Below are 21126 nucleotides of genomic sequence, written 5' to 3'. Positions count from 1 at the left end.
GCCCTGTCTAGGGCGTTCTTGTCACTTTCCAGTAGCAGTACTTTTTTAATAAACTCATTGACTTTGGGAGAATGCCCTAATCGGCTGCGAGAAAGCAGCATATAGATGTGGGCTGAGAAGGGTAGGTGGGAAAGGGCAGCAACTGCAGGTTTCAACCCACTTTCAACACGTTGTCCTTGGCTGCTGCAGTGGCAGTATCTTGGGCTGGGTCACTACAGCACAAGATGAAGCCCTGTGGAGACCTTCTGTCCTCTCCTCGAGGTCCCTTTACTAAGCCACCTGCAAAACAGTACGAGTCTGATCTGGAAAGGGGCTGGCTGTAGCCTGCACAAGTTAGTCTGCTCCCACAAAAGGGGTTTGGGCTAGCTGATCCTCTTTAGCAAGTGCAGAGTGCTGATATTTCCCGTTGCCCAAAGCTGGGGTTGTAAAAGATTCAGTGTAATCCTAGATTTGGGGTTACACTTTAACACATCAGTGTATGTTCTCCTATTCAAAAGCAGCCAAGAGAGGCTGTTGAAGGTCACCTTATATCATCCATCCTTTCTATGACTTATACTGTATGTATTATATATACTGTACACCAAGAAAACCCCGAGAGCTTTGAGGTTTTTTTTCTTTTAAATGCAATATGCCACTCGGAGACTTTTCGAAATGGAAAATCATTTACAGGAGTTCCTTAGGTTTTATTTGGCCAACTGAGGTGAAGGAGTAGTTCTAGAAGATGCAGTTCACATAACTTGCACCATTCAGACCATGGAGAACCCTACAAGATTCTCAAAATCTTCAAAGTGTAGAAAAGGTTCGGAAACAGTCGATCAGTTACATAATGCAAGATAAGAATATGCGTGTCTGTGAGGTGGATTTCCGAATATGAAAAAGCAGCTGATTGCTTACAGATAGACTGCTAGTAGTAGTAGAACAGCTTTTACTGTCTGGCTGTGAGAAGTGCAATCGTATTTATTCTCCCTTGTGACTCATATAACTGTATTTAGTCACCACTTCAAGGCAATACCTTTTGTTTTTAAAATCATCCTGGAGTATTAAAAAAAAAAGGAAAAAAAGAAAAAAGACAAAAACGCCCTTATGCACCCACTCTAAATGCAGGAGTCCGCGCATACTTAGAGGTGGCAAAACTTATTCTTGTGGCCCCTATATCGATCGTGTAAGCAATATTGCTCGTCGGTCAGATGTTCACAGAATTGACAGCAGTCGCTTTGAAGTAGTGTTCGGCAGCGGAGCGCCGCGCAAGTTTTGGCATCGCGTGTGGTTTTGCTGTAACGCCATGTGGCGCTCGCTGGAACAATCTGCTTTATAAAAAGGTTGTACTCCTCCTCTCGCACTACATCTTCCAGCACAAATAATAAAAGTGCCACACCCTCCCGGCCTGTGCGCTTGTCCCTTCTGTAGGTGGGAAGCGTAATGAGAACGCAGTGTTGTCCGCTCCCATTAGCGAGGGCCTTCATTAAACAGCTGGGATTCCTCTGCAGCGTGCAAAAACCGTGGTGAGAACACAGATGCGCAGAAGCCTGTGGGAAGGCTCGAAGTTTTACATATTGCTAAAGACTCCTCGTCTTGGCACACGCTCAGGCTCGCTCAGTGATGGGTAGCATACTGTGGTATATTTAATAGGCAGAAAACTTTACTACGTTGACAGTGTAGGCTAGACCCAAGTTTCTTACTTTGCTGAAACATGTCATTCATACACGTCTTTCTGGGTGCCTACCAGATGATTAGCCTCCGTTCTGCAGGACTTGCGTTTTAAAACTCCATTTCTCTTCCCAAACTGGAAATCCAGCCTCTGCACTCCTCCTGCTCACAGCTCGCGCTGGTGGCGACTCTTATGCCCAAGGGTGAAGTTCTTGGATCTCGGTCGGCCAGCCCGTGTGGTTTGTCCCTTGGCACGGGAAGAAAGCCGGGCACATCCTGCCTCCGAAGCTGCCTGGCGCAGCGCTTCCAGCAGTGTTGGTTCCCTAACCCACCGCATCCCAGCGCTTGCAAATGTTACTCATGCCGACTGTAAAGTACTCACAATGTTGGATTGCAGCATTGAAGTGTTAAATGAATTATAAGATCCTAGCATGAAATTTATTTGTAATTTGTCTTACTAACGCATGCTTTCAATTCTTCCTCTTCTTTCTTTTCCGGCAGATTACCATTGAATTGGATAATGCTGAGGTTTTAATTTTATTTATTTTCTACAATGTTGTTTCTATGGTGTTTGTTTTACGAGTAACCCTGTGATCTGTCCTGTTGTCTCTTCAGCATTGAGCTTTCCAATTTGTACGCCTGTGTCAGTGAATTAGTTGAGTTTTCAGTCTGCCGTGTGTCTGCGCTGGGAGTAGTTACCATAACTAGTTCCACATGTCATTACTTGGAGCATTAGTGCAAATGCCGTTACAACTTCTGGCACTCTGCATTCAGTCCGGTGCCATAGTAGGTCCCATGAAGTTTAGGACCAGAGCTGAGTGCCTTTGCAGCATCAACCGCCACAAGCACCATTAAAACCATCAGCATTTAGCACTCGTCCTCGGTGAACAGGCTCTTTCAGCTCAACTAAACAGCGAGGTTTCGTGGCCTTCGCACAAGTTGGAAGAACCTCCCCAAAACCAGCTGGAGAAGCCCCTGAATGAGGGGCCTCCCCTTGCTGAGTAGCGGGAGCTGTTACTGAGGTCCCAGGGTGGGCGGCAGGCGGGGCTGCGGAGGGCTGGGTCCTTCTGCAGAAACCCCGTCGCTGCCTTTACAGAAGGTGGCAGTCACGCAACTCATCAAAGCATCCCGCTGCCCTTCCTGTGCTGCTTAGTCGAGGTTTGGTGTATAAAGCCACCTACAAGGTTCAGATGCGTTGTGAAAGCGACGTGGTGTAACCCTATGAAAATTACTGATTCCTGAAGCTATTTCTGTGCGAAAAGCTTCCTCCCATCAAAACCGTGCCTTCAGCTGGCAGTGCAGAGCCTGGGCTGTGTTTATGCTGTATGTAGCTGTTCTACAGGTGGAAAAGCCCTGTTTGAGTGAGAACTTTCAGTTTACCTGAAATTAAGCTTTCTAAGGACTTTTAAAAGCAGCGTGTCTGGTTCGGACACGGCGTGGAGGGAGGGAGGGAGCTGAGCTGTCTGTTGCTGCAACTTCCTCATCCAGCTAAAAAAACCCCATGCGTGGGTGCTAAATTTGAGTTTCTTTTTGCATAAATGTATAATACGGATGAAGTGATTGACTGGCACCTTATTTTACTGAAATACCAGGGAAAAAAAGGAATATTTTCCTCTCGGTGCTTTATTTCCTGTATTCTCTCCCAAGCCAACCTTTTATTTGGAACAAAATTCAGCCACTTAAAATGTTACTGCTCTTTATTCAGTAGATTAGATAATGAAATATGGCATAAATTGCTTTCTGTAGAACTTGTTGATGTTGATCAGCGGAATTCACCTGGGTGAAACTTGTTCTGAAAACCGAATAACGTTTGGGGTCCTTGCCTGTTGAAAGAGATTTGAAATCCGAACTATTTGTCACAAAAGCAGACTAAAAAGCATGCACGTGGCCCAGGGTTGGGTTGGAGGGTCTTTCCCGTTCAGCTGGGCTTTTAGGGGAGGGAAGGAGCAGAATTCCTCATGAGAACAAACGGGAGTCGTGGCTTTCTTGGTTTGTTTCTAACCTAGCCCGTGGCCGGGATGCTCAGGCCGCCGCTGCGCCGCAGGTCGGTGCCGTCACCGTCGTGCCGGCGCGCGCTGGGGTCCCCTCCCCAGGCTGGGGCAGAAGGTCCAGCCAAGGTCTGACGTACCTTTCCCATCACCGGTTTAATCTTCAGCAAAAAAGAAAACCCTCAGCTAGAGCTGCTGTGAGCATTCACCCTTCTGTTTGTTGGTGGAGATCTGCCGCTGTTAGCGTGCGGAGGACGTCGCTGCCGGGTCGGACAGACCTTTGCAGAGAGCGGGGGTCAGAGGTTGGTCTGCAGGGCAGCAGTTCGTGTGGCGCAAGCCCATTTACTGCTGTCGCCTCTGACCTGCGCTGGGATGGGGCATCTAGTACTTATGTACTTAAAGAGGTGCTGCGGTGTGTAACCTCAGCTGTAATTGTTTTCTCTTTCTCTTTTGTAAACTGAGATTTTTGGGGTTTTTTTGTTTTCCCCTCTTACCTGGGGGAGTACCCTGCAGCAGCACGCTCTCTTTTTGAAAAGTTAATCTGGAGCACATTAAGGCTTCTGTCAGGTGCTAGACCCTTTGGATTATGTGGCGCTACAGCTTCCCAGAATAGCGCGTGTGTGTGTGTATATATATATATAATTTTATCTTGGAGAAACTTCAGACAAACTTGAATTGTTTAATTGCAAATTAAGTCATAATATGAAACTCTTTCCCCTTCATTTTCTGGCTGTAATGTGCTGTCTTCGCCTGCAATAAATCAACCAGAGTGTGTGGAGCAATTTAGGATTTGGTCTGGAAGCTGCACAGGAGGAACTTTATTGCTCCTTGATGGAGCAACTGCATGGAGGGAGCAGGTGTGTTTATAACCATCAGCAACGAGTCCTGGCTGCTTATAGAAAGGGATTGGGACAGGGCTCGAACCACTGACAAGTCTCAACAGAAATCCTAGGGCTTCCTTCTCCACCCACCCCCCCCATCAACCCTGAAAACTGTGAACATTTAGGGCTAAGAGTGCAAAAATTTCCATTATGAGTAAAATTCTTAACTTCCCTTTCTGTCAAATTCTGTTGGATTCGATTTAATTTTTCTGATCAGTTGAAATGCTTTTTATTCCCCCAGGGTAAAATTCTGTTAAAGTAACCATCTTACGGCACGATTTCATAGTACTTATGTGACTGTATACGTAGATAGATTTATGCATCTTAATTGCCTACTGCAAGGTAATTTCAGTGAGCGCTGGGTCCAAATAATAAGAACAAATTCGAGTAATAAAATGCCAGGAGGTCCATGCGCTTGTTACTGAGAGTCATGATCGAAAATCAGCATCCCAGCCCCCCTTACCGTTGTTGCGGGTGAAGGGAGCGCCCTTTTAACCGGGTGAATAATGCTGGAATCCACCCCAACGGTAGGAAATCCCCCGCAGAACAGGAAGGCTGGTGAACGCGGCGACCCGGGCGCGAGGCCGGCGGCACCCCCGCGCGCGCCTGAGCCGGTGGCGAGGCGGGAGCCTCTGCGCTGCTGGAGGAGCGGTGTGGAAGTGAGGAGGGGGTAGTGGGGCTCGATGCCGCTGGCCTCCTTCGTGTGCTTTCTGAGGGGTTTATCTGGCCTTCTCTTTTTCTTGGAAACGAGGGACGGGAAGGAGCCGTAGTTTTCTCCAGGGAGAAGCGGTGTAGCGTGGTGTTTGTTTTCAACATCTGTTAGTATAGTCTGGGAACTGCGATCTGGCCTGCCAAAATAGGGTGATAGCATCTTTAAGCTCTGGTAGATATTTTTTTTAACTCTGCAGCATCCACTGGTGTGGCAGGGATTCATGTAAAAGTATTTTTTCTGGGGATAGAAATTAAGATACCCTAAGAATGAGAGTCACCTGCAGTATTTCCAAAATATTCAGGTTCCTGTAAGCTTGTAAAAGTGCACAGACCTTTGGGATAGCGGCCGCGTACGACCGGTATTAAAATCAAGAGCAGAAAAGGTATCTTGAAAGACGGATGAAAAGCACAATTTGTTTTGTTAGAAAACCAAAACCATCGGAAACTGTAAACCATTTGGCACCTTATTTGCGCCTTACGTGCGACATGGTTGTGCTGGGTTTCGCTCTGATCTTGAAGCTGTGTGCTGAGAACTTGTCTTTCAGTTGGCAGAGGGACTCCCGTTTCTCTGGCTCCACGGGCTATCCCAGACCGTCGGGTGGGTGTTAGGAGGTGACGGGGTCTTGACTTGAGCTGAAGAGCTAAATAGGCTGGTCTTAGCGTTGCCTCTGTGCAGTTTTTCAAGTAAGAGAGTAGAAACCCCCAGGGCAGCGCACTGGTGCGGTGTCTGTAAAAGCCCTTGGGCTGAGTATCTCTTGATCGGCTCCTTACTGGGCTGCAGCTGCTGTAATCCTGTTCTTGATGGAGCTGTTGACGATGCTGGTGTCTCAGAGTAGTTCAGGGCTAAGCTAAATTTGCCTCAAGTGCCATCAGGCGTGAATCTTCACACAACGGTGATAACTAAACCCCAGTTTTAATTAGACACAACAGCTTAATTTACTTTTAATTTAATCCCCAACCCACTAAAAAGTCCAGGCACGATACAAATGCAGATCTTGCGGTGTTTCACAACTGCAGCTGAGGTGGTGAGCTCCACCGTGGGCTCCCTGTGGTCCAGGGCAGCTCAGGCAGCGCAGCTCCCTCCCTGGCGAGGCTTTTCTCCGTGCGACGAGACCTCCCGTCCGCTCTCCTGGGCCCAGATAGGCGTTTGGGGACAGCGTGGCCCAGTTTCCACCTGCAGTGTGAGTCTTGGACACTAAACCATACGTCCTAGAGAAACGCATTAATATTTTCTGGACTGAAAAGGAGAGAAGTGTTAGTGCTGACCTGCAGGTGGCACGCTCAGGATGCTGAATGCGGCGGGGAGATGTCCTACTTATTTTTCTTTTTTTTTTCTTTTTTTTTTTTTTCCCTTCCCCCCCCTCCCAGCCACATTGCAGCGAGCTGCTCCTCTGGGCACCTGCCAACATTCAGGCAGCAGTTACATAAGAACAGCGGTTTTTTTCCTGGAATTTAGGCCCACTGCTGATGTGTGACCTTCAGCGGTAATTGCCAATAAATGCAGTGGAGGTGTTTACAGCCGCCGCGGGCTGCGCCGGGGCTGCCAGCCCCCGAGCCTGTGCCGGGAGCTGCCGTGCCCGTGGGGCTGCCGACGCTTCCCGTGACCGCCGGTCCCATACCGTTGGATCGGGATTTCGGTTTTTGGGGTGCTCTGCTGCTGCCCCGGAGGCTGGTGGGACCCTGGGCAGGGGCCAGCAAACACCGAAATGACCAAATCCAGCAAAACTCTGTAACCACCCGGAGTTTTCCGTGTAATTATTTAGTCCTTTTAAGGATTTGAAGTTAAACTCAGTTAAGTAAAACCCTGGGTTGGGGTTTTTTTTTTGGTGGTGTTGGGGTTTTTCTATTTTTATTCGGTAATAACACTTTTTTTATGCAGCTGATAGAACAATATCCAGCAAAATACACCTGCAGACCCACTCAATCGAGGTTTGGGTTGGTTTTTTTTTTTTTTACCTCTTCACTTTGGTGTTGAGGTTTCAAGTAGGTGAAAAGGGAACCGAAAATCCTGGTTCAAAGGGGTTGATTGAAATAACCTTCTCAGGGCTCTTTATCAATGGTAAACTAAAACCATGACGGCCGAGTAAGGTGCAAAATATGTGCTATTTTATGCATCTTCTGATTGGAATTGGAAAATTTATTAACCTCTTCAGTGCTGGAGAGGTGCACTTATAAATTATTTTCCTTGCAGAGAAAGCTTATTCCACAGTCATTTCGCTTGTGTATTTTGCACTTAGACAGTGCTTCACTTGTTATGTCTCGGGCAGAGGAAATGCAGCCTCTCATAAATTTTTGTGGGCTGCCTTATATTTTTTTTTTCCTTCGGAAATCCTGCAATCTTTGGACTGTTTTTATTGCATGAACTGGAATTGGTGAGCACTTTGGAAAAGGAGACTGGAACATTTCTTATAGTTATTTGTAACAAAAAAAATATTTACACCATCTTACTAGTTAATTAAAACTGCTAATGTAAAACATGTAGTAAAGATAGTTCTTATTATCTTCAGTTACTGTAGAAGACCTGCAAGACTGAGGTCCGTGGTGTATCAGAGGCTGAGGTCTCTAACGCCAGGAAAGCCCCAGCCCAAGTAAAACATGCTTTCTCAATGGAGAGCTCTGGAAAATGAGAGGAGGCATTCCTGTAGGCAGATCTCGGTGACCTTTCAGTGCAGGCACTGACAGCCCTTATGCCAAATTTCTCACCTCATCGTCTGGCAGCACACAAAGCCTCTGCAAATGCACTGAGATAAGGGCGAGGCGGGGAAGTTTAGCCGTGTCCCCCATCTGGGTGCGCGCCGCAGCGGCGAGGGGGTGTAAGCGTGGGGTTGCTGCTCCATCACGTGCCGGTGGGAGCCAGGGGGCTGTCTCTGCCCTCATAAATCCCGTGTGTCTTCTGCGAGGGCCGGGAGAGCTGCGTGGCTCAGAAGAGCCTGTGCCAGGACAAGGTGCTGCTTCGCAATTCACGCTACCTCTTAATTTATGCAGGCGTGAGGTCCTCCGTCACTAAAAATACAGTGCTCGGCAACTTTGCAGGTCTGTTACAATGGTAAACTGTAACGTGGGAAGTTTGTGAAAGCAGTTCAGTGCTTTTGGTTCCCAATTATTCCCCTCTGCCCTGAAACTTATCCATAGCAAGTCAAATGCATGTTTGACAAACACCTACAGATCATCTGCAGAGGCTAGAAATTTCCTATCCAAATTTTTTCTCGGTTCTCCAAGGTAACAGTATTGGCCTTGCAAAGGAGCCTTGGCAAGCAGGTAACCTACGTGGAGTTTTCTGGTGTTACTGAAGAGTTATGAAGGACAGCAACATAATTTGTGCTCTGGTCTGCTGTCACAAATCAGACTAGCTGGAGCTTTTGCTGTGTGTCTTTCAAGTAAGAGCTATATGGAAAGTATTTCACGGAGAAAAGGGGAAATTCAGAAAAGGGAGGCAGAAGTGGAAAGGGACTTCCAGGACTGTATCTAAGCAGCCAGTCCCGCTGGAACTCCAGCTGATACAGGAGATGCTGAGGTAGAGGAAGCCGAGGGCAGTGGTGTCAGAGTAACGTGCATCTGAGACCTTCGCTGTAGCTCTTTGCAGCTGGATATGCAACCTCGCTATCAAAAGGTTAATGTGATCTTTGGCTGACTGACTCTGTAGTCGTGTTTTCCCCCTTTTATTTCCTCCTCCATGCCAAATCTCTCCCCTCGCCACCCTGATAATTAGATGCCATATGCATGGAGTTGGGTTGGTTCCTGAATTCACAGATTTCAGGACCAGAAGGAACCGCTCGGTAATTTAACCCGACCTCCCGCACAGCGCAGGGCATCCTGCCTCTCACCGTTGCTGCTCCACTGAGCCAGATGAGTTCGGTTTGACTAAGCCTCTTGGGAATGCTCAGTGCTGATCTTGAAGACCTCACAAGACAGGAGTTGGGTTAGCGTTGCCTTGCACGGGCTGGTCACTGTTGTACCCGACTTAGAGGGTTGTTTGGAAAAAGACGTAAAGGAGATGTGTGGTAGTTTGCAAGAACAGCGTCAGCCTGGGGAAGTTAGGCAGTCTGGGGTTTGTCACCTCTCAGTCCTTTCAGCTTGGAGAAGGCCTGAAGTGGAGGAGGTTTGTACTTGTACCTGTGCTGCTTTGCCTGTTATTTTGTCACAGTTCCAAAGTTTGGTGAGGCTGAGAGAGAGCGATCAGGTTTTTGACAGTGTTCATACGCGTGTGCTCACACAAACGTGCAGGTTTTTCCGATAGGATTATTTCCCACCCATTTTTAACGTTATGATACGAGATGTTTTCTGTCCTGTTTTGCTGAGGCCGCTACCCAGAGGAGACCCAGTCTCCTGGAATCTCCAACTGCCTATTAAGTGCATTTCAAGCCTTTTCAGCGCTTGAAGTTCTGGATGTTTACTACATAGCTGTGATTTTAAAAAAAGAAAAGAGCAATCCTGAGGCTTTAAACCTGAATGAAAGTCTTCCTGGATTTCCTCAAACCATTTCCACTTTTTTTATCTACAGTGCTAGTTGTTTGAATTTTCTGTGAAAGACAGGATTAGACAACTTGCATCTTGATTGTTATTTTGAAAGCAGATGAAAATAAAACTTTCACACCTTCCTCAAAACCATAAAGGAAAAGGACTGAAACCTCTTCCATATCTCATAAGTTGAGATGTAATGAGTTCACACTTGAGCTGTCACTTGCTTTGGTGGTTTTTGAGGTGGATACATCCACTGTTGAGTCAGATAAAGACCATTCTGGGAAACACACGTAGCCTGTGTTGGGGAAATGGATGCTAGAAGCATTACGGTCACCAACAGGTCAAAGAAATTGTAATTCTCCTGTTACGGCTAATGATGAGTGGTTTATTTGCCAGCCTTGCGGGAATGGAAACTTCAAAGGAAGAGGGGTTTTCGCACAGCAAGTTAAAAGGAACTTCTGTTACTGCTAGTAAAGAGTAAAGATGGTGTAATCCTCTCTGCCCCACCACCCACTAGATTCCAGTTCAAAAGCTGGCCACTGTGTCCGTGGCACTCACCTGGCCGCTGCTAGTGAAGTGGCTCAGTATTCCACAGACTTGCCGCTACCCCCCAGACCATCGCTTTTCTTCTAGGTGGAGACTAGGTAGACAGAGGCACAAGAAATCTAGCAAAATTACTACTTCAGTCTACTCTCCCACCCCATTCAGTCCCTCTTGTAAAGCATAAGCTGGTACTTCGCTGTTGCGGCACACAGGATAGTGCAAAGTGAAGCACACTCACTATAGCTCGGTAATTATTTGCTCTTTTAACCCATTTTGACTGGAAGAATAACGATCTCAGTATTTAGAGTTCATATTCCTACTGAAAGATTGCTGAAGGCCATTATTTGGAATGATCCATCCGAGCATTGCCAAGGGCAGTAGCTTTTGCTTGCAGATGAGTTTGTGGGGCTGGTTGTAACATGCTGATCTATTTATACATGCTGGCTGTGCTACAGTGGGAAGGCACAGGAATTTGCTCGCTAGAGTATGTACTTTTTCCTTCTCCAGTTTAAGTTGGAAAGATCAACCTAATTTCATGGTGATCCTTCCTCTGTGCTGGTTTGCAGTGCCCAAATATACACATATGTTTGATTAATTTGGGGTGATGGTATAAGCCCAGGAATAAGGAAGCTTCCATTGGGAATCCCAAGTTCAGTACGTTGTCTTCGGGCAGTGGTGTCCACTTGACCTGCCAGCTTCAGCCTCCCCTTCCCTGGAAGGAAGGTACCTCGTTTCTCTTACAGGGGAGTATGCTGCGTGATTTCCTTGCTGCTGTTGACTCCTTAAGAATGGAGGAATTTTTTGCTTTGCTCTGAAGCAAGTTGCGCGGTGTCTGCAATCAGAACAACGCGCCCAGTGTCCCCAGTAAATCGATACGGCGTTTCCAGTGCCCAGCCTACAAGCAGCAAGGGTGTACAGAGCGGGCTGTGCAGGAACTGTGTGTTCCTCTGCATAAATGAGGTTCTTCCTGTTAACTTTTGGTCCTCTGGCTTAAATACTCCCTGCTTCAATCTGGCCAGGAGAGAAATGGCTTGCATGCTTGTGAAGTTTCCAAGAGCGGTGACAATGCAAGGAAATGGTGTACCAAAGGCCGTGTGAGTTAGCCAGGAGGAAAGTCCATTAGGAGAAGAACAGAGAACGGCTCTTCCTGGCCGAGGAGCCCCTGCCCACGGAGCACGGCAGAGGAAGCGCTCGCTCCTCTGGCTCCTTCCTGGGAAGCGGAGTCCCTCCGTATTTAGACTGCTGGATCTCGTGGCCTTCCTTTCCCTCTGCTGTGCATTTCCTAGGCTGCAGCAGACACCGGGTTCAAGAGCCACAGTCGTTCCCCCGGCCTATGCTTGATTTGCCTGTCTAATCCACGTGCCCTCTAGGCAGACGCGGACCATGAGTGGCTGGCTGAATTTGGTATTACTGTATCGTCCTTGTCTTATTTCTTAGTGTCTGTTCCTGAGAAGGTAAATCAATTTACCCATGATTTAGTAGACAATTTCATTTGAATGTTTAGGTCTCTGTTGTATGTCTAAGCTCTACTAGATAAAAGTTGCTCGTCTTCATCTGTTTCAATGTGATGATCAGCATTTTAAATTTGAAAAGCTGTCACCGTCAAGCCTCTTATTTCATTGCTCGTGCTTGCTGCTGTATCACGTATCTTTTATCTCAGGAAAAGTATGTTTATAGATGAGAATCCACTGAAGGCATTTTTTTGAAACTCGCATTGTAAGAGGCCTTTCTGTGATATGCAGCCCTGGCTTCCTCCTCCTCCTCCTCCTCCTCCCCCCCGCTGGGGATGGGTGTGCTGCCTTCGCTCCTGCGCATCGCAGACCCCGGGCGCGCGCTCCGAGCAGGCTGCCCAGAAGTGCACCTCCGCACCGCAGGCCTGTGTGCACCTGCAGCTGAAGCTTTTTGCTTGTGCCTCCGAGTTCATGCAAAGTAGTTTGGGATGTTCAAAGGATTCCTGCTAAATGTTCAAAATGTGGCCCTTTTAGGAGCTGGGTGGGTGGGAGGTTGTAAACAGTAATTACGGCTGTAATTCATTTGTGATGATTCAGCTAAGCCAAGTGCTTTGCTAGCTCCCTTCCCCTAAGTGTTGACCACTAGATTTCTGTTGGGATGAAAGATTCTTGAAGAATGACTAATTTTTCTGCATTTTACTTTCAACTAGCTGCCGCAACCTCCAGAAACGGAAAGCTCTGTAGAGGTGTGTCACCCACCCATATTTGTACAACAGGCAAATATCGGTGTTTTGAAGTAGTCCTGGTGGAGTGTCTCGTTGGTAAAAAAAAAAAATCCCTGTGAAATGTGTGTTCCTGCGTGGTGTTAGACAGTGGAATATAAGTATATCTGTTGAAGTGGTTTCATGCAATACAGCATCGGTCTGATAGTCTGAAAATACATTAAAAACAAGTGTAAACCAAATTTTTGTTCCTTGCAGCCATTTCCCTTATGCTTTTGAGGGAGGCACTGTTTGGAAAGTCTCCTCTCAAATCCCCCTGCATTAGCAAAATAAGACTTTGTTTCTCTGGCTCCTAATACAGAATTTGGTTTTCCCTGTGTCTCATGTATTTAAAAACTTTCACATGGAAATGGAGGTGTCCGAAGAAGTTAGTGGGAACTTCGTAATCCCAGAGCAGCTGGGTGTCCCGCTTAAAATGCCACGGTGAGACAGCAATGGGTCACTTGACATCCTCAAGGCTTCTAGATCTATAGTGAATTGGATATGCAGGCACATTTCCTTTATGAGATACCCCAGCATTAGTTTGCATGAGACAGATTATTTGCCGAAATGAAGAAATAAGAATTTATGAAATCTCAAATTCTTTTGAAACTAACCGGACATCCAGAGATGGCATTGGTAGATTGTACAACTGGGGAAAGCCAAGTGAAACAACACGGAAGTCTAAATCTTAGGACAGTGTTAATTCTCTGAGCTACATGAATATGAAAATTATAAATATGTTTTGAAGTGATGAAGAAAAAAATTTAGTTTGTGGTGGTTTAGACCTTTGTATATGTGATTTTTGTGGAACAGTGTTTGAATGTCAGCTAAAACTGAGTGGTCATAGAATGACTTTGAGACGTTTGGGAGATGGCTCCTGGTTTAAGATGGGTCCCTGTACAGAGCTGTTGCTCCTACACCTTTTCAGGAATCCTTTACAGCAGCAAAAACTCAACATACTTCAAGTTTACGAAATGCACGTTCCATTCCTCAAAATTAATACCTGAAATAAGAGATTTGATTTGTAATCACGCACAAGCCGAGGGACTTTGGTTAGTGAAACCCCACTGAAGTCCATGGCATCGGAACAGAAATCCCACGGGTTTTGCCAGGGGCCCTCCACACTCTCAAAAGAGCTTCGTTGACCACGGTCAGATATGTTGAAGTACCTGCACTTCCTCCCGAAGTGTGCGTATAGCGGGACGGGGTGTCTGTGTGTGTGTTATCTGTGCACATGTATGCATGGGCATGCATGGTCTGAGTTCTTAAAAACTTCTGTGTGCTACTGGTAACCGTAAAATTAGACGGACTTTGTGTTTTCTTTGAATCCATGAGAATGCGTTGGCATATGTGCATGCCATGGTGGTCTGCTGGAGGGTGGCAGAGCAGACCGGTTAAGTACTGCCAGAGCTAACTGAGGGCAGATGTTCTGTTTAGATAGCTCGTCAGTCGATCTTCCTCATCTCCCCCCCTTGCTCTTAGCTGTGATTTCCCTTAATATTTTCCATGATCGCAAAGATGTTAGTGTCTCTCTGGTGTTGTTCTGCTTTAAAATGAAATTTCTGCGTGCACAGCAGGAGCTTGATCAAAGTCTACCACAGAGGCAACTGGAGGATCATAGAAGGGTATGTACAGCAGTCAAGCACGTTCAGAACTAATCCTCTACCTTTTCCTTTCAAACAGTGAAGCCTAAGTAGTGTAAGAAACTTCTGTGGTTAACTGCTTGCTGTTGGTCTCTTGGAAAACCTAAAATGATCAGCCACGCTTACGAAATGGGGTGCTGGAGCACCTCTCTTGTAGTAAATGGAAGGAGCAAGTGCTTGACTGCTCTGAATTAAACCTCAGATCCTGGTCTAGTCCATCCACACTTTCAAAGCACTCCACTTTGGTGACTGATCACCCAGTTATGAAGTGAGACTAATCAGTGCTTGTGGAGTTTGCCTGCTTTGGCCGCACCTCCCCCTTTGTAAACAGCCAAGCTGCAAAATCAGTGTCTTTAATGCACTTGATTTCTTCTGTTCTTGTGGCTGGGAGCAGAATAGCAGCAACTTATAACTGCTTCACTCTTAAATATTATTAAAGATTCTGTGTTTTAAAGATTATAACACATTTTTGGTACCATTTAAACGGAGTTGTGTATTGCATCTGCTCTACTGATACAGGTACAATAATGTTTGTATACTACTCACTGTTAGTCTACCTTGATGGTGAATGCAGATGAAACTGAATGCTGTTGGATTTTTTTTTTTTCCTAGGTAGCATATTTGATTTTTCTTATTGCCGCCAAACATCTGATATTTGTTTGCATACTGTACGCATCAAAGTGGTGTGCAACAGTAACATGATGGTTAAAGAACTGTTCTGGAGCCAAGCATTGCAGCTGAATTAATTATAACATTTCTTAAATACCACTTATTTTTTCTCCCCTCTACTTTGATCACATTCTCATATAGTTGTTAGCTAACACAGTAGGTCTGAATAATTCTGTAGGAAACAAAGGTTTTCTTCCCAGTTAGAATTCAAAATGCTGGTGAACGCCGATTGCCAAACCTCCAAAACGGTGGATCAGCACGCTTTCAGCCTAGGAACAAATGCTGAATGCATGTTCCCACTTGTATTTTCTGGTTACTTGTCCCGTTCTGGACGCACAACTGCTGTAGGCAACGGAGGTGCTGCAGGCCTGTCCTCAGAGCAGCAGCTCCCGATGAGGTCTCTCCCCTCACCCCAGCTGTCTTGACCATGGAATAGAAGCTGCCTTCTGCTCCACAGCGGGCCAGAAGGAAAGCCTAGAGACGATCCCAGGAGCTTTAGTTACCCTTCTGAATTCAGGAGGAGGTGGAGTTCACTGAAAAGCAGTTCCTGTGGTTGGATGTGTGGTGTTCCCTTTGTAGTAAGTAGTAAAAATTACTGGGTTGAAATGCCAGTTGATATGACAACTGCCAGTCAGTTTAACAGAAGAGGAAACAGGTAATGTGCAAACTCCAGGGGAACGTGATTTTTGGCGTAGGGCTTATATGGGTATCGAGTTGCCTTTCTGATCAGGGACACATGTAGAAGGAAGATGAGTTAAGCTTTGGGGTTGGATTTCTTTGGTGTGTCTGGCTTGGCCTTGTTCTGTCGTGTAGCCTTCCTTACCTGCCAGACTGAGAGCAGAAAGATGGTGAAAGCACTACATCATGTACTAAACACTCTCATGTCGCTGTCTGTCAAAATAGCTCCTCCGGGGTAAGAATCTGCTTGAGCTTTTGCATTTAGTCTCTTGCCTCTCCTACATGCTCACTCTTTGGCCCAAGCAGCGATAGGAAGCGTATGCCCCTTGTAGAAGCGCTCATCAGCTTCTACTGTTACTTCCAAAGTAACTTGCCTTTTTTTCTTTTTTTGAGGGACTTTGGGAAGCAGCTGGTTGGAAAGCTCTCTTCATGTTTAGTTTACATCTTGTCTCCCTGCCGCTTCCCCCATCCCCATCTGATTCCACAAAACGCAGCTCCTGTGCTGCAGCTTTCACACTAATAATCTGTAGGAACCGTTTTTAATCTACTAAATCGCAGTGACAAGAAGCAGGCGGTGGCGGGAGCCCCGACATGAGCACCAGCCTCGCGGGGAGGGCAGCCAGCCCTGACCAGCTGCCGGCAGGGGCTGAGCTTCTCCGTTTGGAAGCGATATCTGATGTTTGGTAAAGGACACTTAATTTCCAGGCAGGTTTTTGTCTTCCCAGTGCATTGGGGTATATATCTCGAAGGTACCTCTTGTGGGTGCCGGCTCTGTATCAAAAGCAGCGTGGCTGCGGCAGTGCTGGAATTTTGTATGAGCCAATTAATGCCGGGTTACGTTGTTCCATGTACTTACTTGTGTTTTAAAGGCCTCTTGTGAAAGTTTAAAAAGGCTTCACTTGCATGACAGCTAATATTAAACCTCCTAGTTATTTTGAATCTATAGTCGGACAACTAATTTCATGTGAAATACAACTGGAAATCAGTGTCGAGCACCTGCTTGGTGAAGGGAGATCAAGATATTTTAGTTCATCCCGACAGATTTTTAATATGAAATTATTCTTGGCTAGATCCCTTAGCCCCTTCCTCCCCTCTCGGGGTGGCACTGCGGTTACCACAGCACGCCGCCATTAGCAGAGCGGCAGCTCCCAGTTAAAATAATCACCAGTTTTCCTTTTCGCACAAAGACCTTATAAAAAAATCTGTTAATCCGACTGCGGTGTTTGTGCGTCTGCCCGTTGCTGGCAGGAGCCGCCAGCTTTTGTACAGTTCTCTGAAGCGCTGGCAGTTCTTGTAAGGACTTAAGCGAGAGCAGTGCAGGGTCTGCAGGTTAACATTCAACCCGGGAGGTGTTTTGATCCCCTCTGGCCTCCGCTGAGGGCAGCGGCGCGTGCTCCGCGCGGCCGGGGCGGCTGCTCGCCGGGATGTCGGGGTTATCTGAGGACTGGTGCCCCGCAGCGTCCGCGGGCTCATGTGCTCGGGTGCTGACTGCCGGCGTGACCGGGCGGCTCGGGCAGGGACGCGGGGAGCTAAGGGCTGGGGTGCAGCGGGGATCGCTCGGGTTTCCGCTCGGCGGCTGACAGCGTTAGAGCGCATCAGTTGCTGATGGAGAGGGGAAGGGAGTGCGTCCCTGTAACATCGGTGAAGTGGCAAAATAGGATAGGTTTGAGAAGCTGGGGTTGCTCACTCACAAAACCATTTCTAATGTTACGTTTTCTCTAATCCTCTTCATTTTGAGTTGGTGCTGTACAGATGCCGCTTTTTTACATTGAAAATGGAGACAATAGATACTAATTTTTTAAAAAAAGCTTTTTGAGAATAAAATCTGTCTAGAAAGTACGAAGTCTGATCTGGAGCTCTTTCTGGTGCTGGGAACACATAATTTTATTTGAGCCCCATGAGACCTCCCCCCCCAGTGTCCCAGCCTGCCCAAGCATGCCGGGAGATGCTCAGTGGGTTTTTCCAAATCTCCAGGGTTTCGGTTCCCCCTCCCTCATGGCAAGTAGGCTAATGATAACAGCAGTCCCCTTGCTACTGAATATTAGGTGTTTGTTTATTCATGAAACTCACATCATGATTTCATTATCCTCTTTGAATCAAGGGTGAGGCACTCAGGCAAGTTTTGGTCAACCGTTACTATGGCAATGTGAGACCGGCGGGACGGCGCGAGAGCCTCACCACCTTCGGCAATGGCCCCTTGTCTGCTGGAGGCGCCGGCAAAGCCGGGGCAGGAGGTAGGACGTGCTCCTGCTCACGGGTGGTTCGTGCGATCTGCCCTGCCAGATGCTGTGTGTCTGTGTCTGCCTGACAGATCAGGTGAAATAGGGGGGGTTTCCCCCACTCTTTTGGACTTTTTCCCTATTGTTCTCTCCTATGAAATGCCAAAAAAAAAGAGAGGAAACTATCCACAAGGATGGGGAGGAGGTCCTGCTTGCATGTCGCTACTGGTTTTGGAAAGTCCGGCATGTTTTACCTCTCCTAGAGGGATTCCACTTCAGGCTGAGCAGAGCATTGCTCTCCTGTCTCTAATGGTGTCAACTGCTTTTTCCTCATGCAGATGAGAGCGGTGTTCTTTTCCTCCTGACTGCATTTGAGAAAGTACTTTAAAATTAAGCAGGCAGGGGTTTTTATACTTTCCAAAGACTGTCTGGGCTTGGCTTGAATTTTGTGACTTTGCTTTGAATGAATGTACGTAGAAAACCTGATCAATTGAATATTTGCAATAATGTTCGGGAAATGTGCTCCTACGGATGTCAGATAATTAACCATATCTGAATCAAAAGTATTTCATTGTATTACAGAGAGATTGCGGGGTAGGATGAGCAGAAATTCGGTTTGAAGTAAGTTAGGGAGTGCAGTTTGTTTGATTGAGAGCATTGCTGAAAGAAGTCAGTAACGTCAAGCACGTGTTGTCGAAACACAGTTCAGTGGGCTTTGCCTCTTCAAAATAAAGGCGGTGGGTAATCCTGCCGAAAGCAGGCCTGATCAGAAACTAACAAAAATACCCCAAAAAACCCAATTTCCCCCTATTTTCTAAGTTGATACATATTTCATTTGTCCTTGTGCTGCTTACTGCCATACTCTTCCACTTTCTAGAGCGTTGGCTTTGCCATCCTCTGGAATTTCTCGCGTTTTCTCCGTCCCTCACTGGTCCTGCAGAGCCTCTACCTCCCTTTGTATCCCTGAACCCGCGCTGGTTCCGGAACCCTCTTCCAATGCACCAGCCCTCTTTCCATCCTCCGCTGCTCATGAAGGCAGCAGTGGCACCAACCGTTCCCCATTGCCAGCCCGGGCTGTCGTCCCTCAGGACCCCACCTCCCGCCAACTCGCACATATTAAAGCAGGGTTAAGTGCCCAACTTAAAACATGCCCAATGTGTCCTTCAAGCTGCAAACTCTGCCTTGCAGAAACGCTAGGAGCAGAGTTCATCGCTGTTAATAAACGTGTGCGCGCCATTTGGGATAGCTTAATAATTTAAACCAGAGAGAGGTACCATCCCAGTAGGGCAGCAGGGTTTGAATCTCAGCCTGTTTCTCGCAATCACCTTTACAGGAGGAAGCTCCGGATCGAGTTCAGTGAGCCGAGGTGAGATGAGTTTGGCAGATGTCCAATGTCATCTCGATAAAGAAGGTGCATCCAACCTGGTCATAGACCTCATCATGAATGCCACCAGTGACAGAGTCTTCCACGAGAGCATCCTGCTAGCCATTGCCCTTCTGGAAGGTGGGAACACCACAATACAGGTAGGGAAATGGAAAAGATCAAGCTTATAACTAAAACATGTTGGGAAGGGAAATGTTTTTATGAAATCCAGGAAACTTGAGGAGGTTAAGGAGGTGGGAGGGGAAATGACTAAATGATCTTTGACCTGTAATTAAGAAAAATATCAGTGTCTGCCATGCAAAAGTTGACTTATGAAATGTTTGCATGGGCACTAGGTTCTTGAGGTAATTCCCAGGGCTATATAGAGGAACGTATAACAAAACAGGATTGTAGCAAAAGTTAATGTGACTACTTTTACGAATAAGTTGAAGCAACTGGAACATGCTCAGAGACTTTTACAGCTAGCTGTTAGGTTTCAGACTGGAATTTAAAATAACAGTGTATGGTAAACTCCAGACCACTACCATTCTCCTGTAATCAGGCTGTCCTTTGTTTCTGTGTTTTGAGTAAGGATTCAGTTTCCCTAAATAAGAGTTGCACCCGGTATGGATTTTAATGAACATACACCAACTAGCTTGTACGGTATTCTTCCAAGCAGAAAGTAAAACCTTATTAAGGCAAAACATGCCTACAAAGATGATTGAACATGTAATATCTCAACCTTTTGACATGGGATGTGTTCTATTTGCAAACAGTCTGTTTCAGTCTTGGACAGTGGGCTTTATGCGTGGCTATTCCAGGGAGCGTTGTCCCTCCCCTACCCCACCGCTCTGCGTTTCACACGTCTGAACAAAACAATTGGTGATTTGTTTACGAAGGCCAATTTTGCAGGTTGTTCCTCTCACTCAGAGAAGTGATACATCCAAATGTTTGATATACATACGGATTTAGGCTGATAATTTGCTGCTGTTTGTGTGGCATCCTAATTAGGAACATTTATTTAGGTACTTAAAGATAAAACACTAACATTTTCAGAAGAGCTTGGGCAAAGAGAACTTAAAAGACCTTATATAGGCGGCCCACTGTTCCCAGGGCAGCGTAACCACTCGACAGTCCTTTATTAGTTTCTGCCCTGAAAAACAAACTACCGAAAGACGCAGCCTGTCTCCGGTATCGCTGCAGCAGCAGAGAGCCACCGCGGTGACGACGTTACTCGTGCTAGACCTCCATGGCAACTTCTGGGAGGAATGTTTGAACAGGCTGAGGGTAGCACCCTGTGTTGTGCTTAATCTAATCTAACTGCGGGCCCTTGCCAAAATGGACCGTCCTGTTCTGGTTAGCTCTGCTTGACCTCTCCTTGTACGGCTCATGCGGCTGCGGGGTGAGTTGAATTAAGTGGCTGATCTGTTACAAGACCAGCCTGCCGGTGAAAACAGGCTGGATCCCATAGAAATGTCTGGCTCAAACCTGACCAGCGATGTGCTAAAGAGCAGCTGTACCCTTTGGGCAGCAGTACGTGGTGGGATTTGATTCAGTGTCGTGTGGGACTGACTAGGTGTAATTGACCACTGCGGTTAAAACATGCACTAGAGCTCTACGGCCGCACCTTGTATTTTCATACAGAACTCTGTTGAGAGGAGAGGGAACCTTTTTGGGGTGCTTTCTCTGGCTCTGTAGTCGGTACCCTCTTTTTTTCCGCTGCGTGTATGCTCTCGATTGAAGCTTTTCTGCAAAAGACACAGTGGGAATCAAGCGTTTAAAATCCTGTGTCACCTTAAACTGCAGTGACAAGGTGAACATTCCTTGGAGAGCCACTCCTTTAAATTTCCTGCTCTTCTCCAATGTAAGGGAAGCTGAGCTTCCATCTTCCTAGCTCTCAGGGGGCCTCAGGTAACCTCACACTGTCATGCTAGAAGGAGAAAGAAAATCTTTACCACCCTGGTGTGGAGTAATCCTGTGTTTGTGCTGGAAGCCGGAACTGATGGGCTGAGTACGGTCACTGCCCGCTGTCTGTGAATCAGTGTTGGAAGCAGATTCCTTAGCTCACCTGGTCAAAAACAAACGGGAAATCTGCAATCCATCTCCAA

General features: G+C 46.8%; 1 protein-coding gene across 5 annotated transcripts in view; it reads left to right on the top strand.

Moving 5' to 3' along the window:
* The window catches only part of ITPR1 (inositol 1,4,5-trisphosphate receptor type 1), a 180009-nt gene that overhangs the window by 98184 nt on the left and 60699 nt on the right, over positions 1–21126 (top strand). For 3 of the 5 annotated variants that reach the window (XM_064453422.1, XM_064453424.1, XM_064453425.1), the window contains 5 exons: positions 2149–2175; positions 12393–12428; positions 14024–14071; positions 17538–17670; positions 18989–19179. In XM_064453422.1, coding sequence (XP_064309492.1) covers positions 2149–2175; positions 12393–12428; positions 14024–14071; positions 17538–17670; positions 18989–19179 — 435 coding nt within the window. The remainder of the gene's footprint in view (positions 1–2148; positions 2176–12392; positions 12429–14023; positions 14072–17537; positions 17671–18988; positions 19180–21126) is intronic. The other 2 variants (XM_064453427.1, XM_064453426.1) reach the window with 1 other exon arrangement.

Source organism: Phalacrocorax carbo, chromosome 6 (genome assembly GCF_963921805.1).
Source record: "Phalacrocorax carbo chromosome 6, bPhaCar2.1, whole genome shotgun sequence".
In the NCBI taxonomy this organism is placed as follows: Eukaryota; Metazoa; Chordata; class Aves; order Suliformes; family Phalacrocoracidae; genus Phalacrocorax; species Phalacrocorax carbo.
The sequence above is the reverse complement of the archived record's forward strand: the minus strand, read 5'-3'. Positions and strand labels throughout refer to the sequence as shown.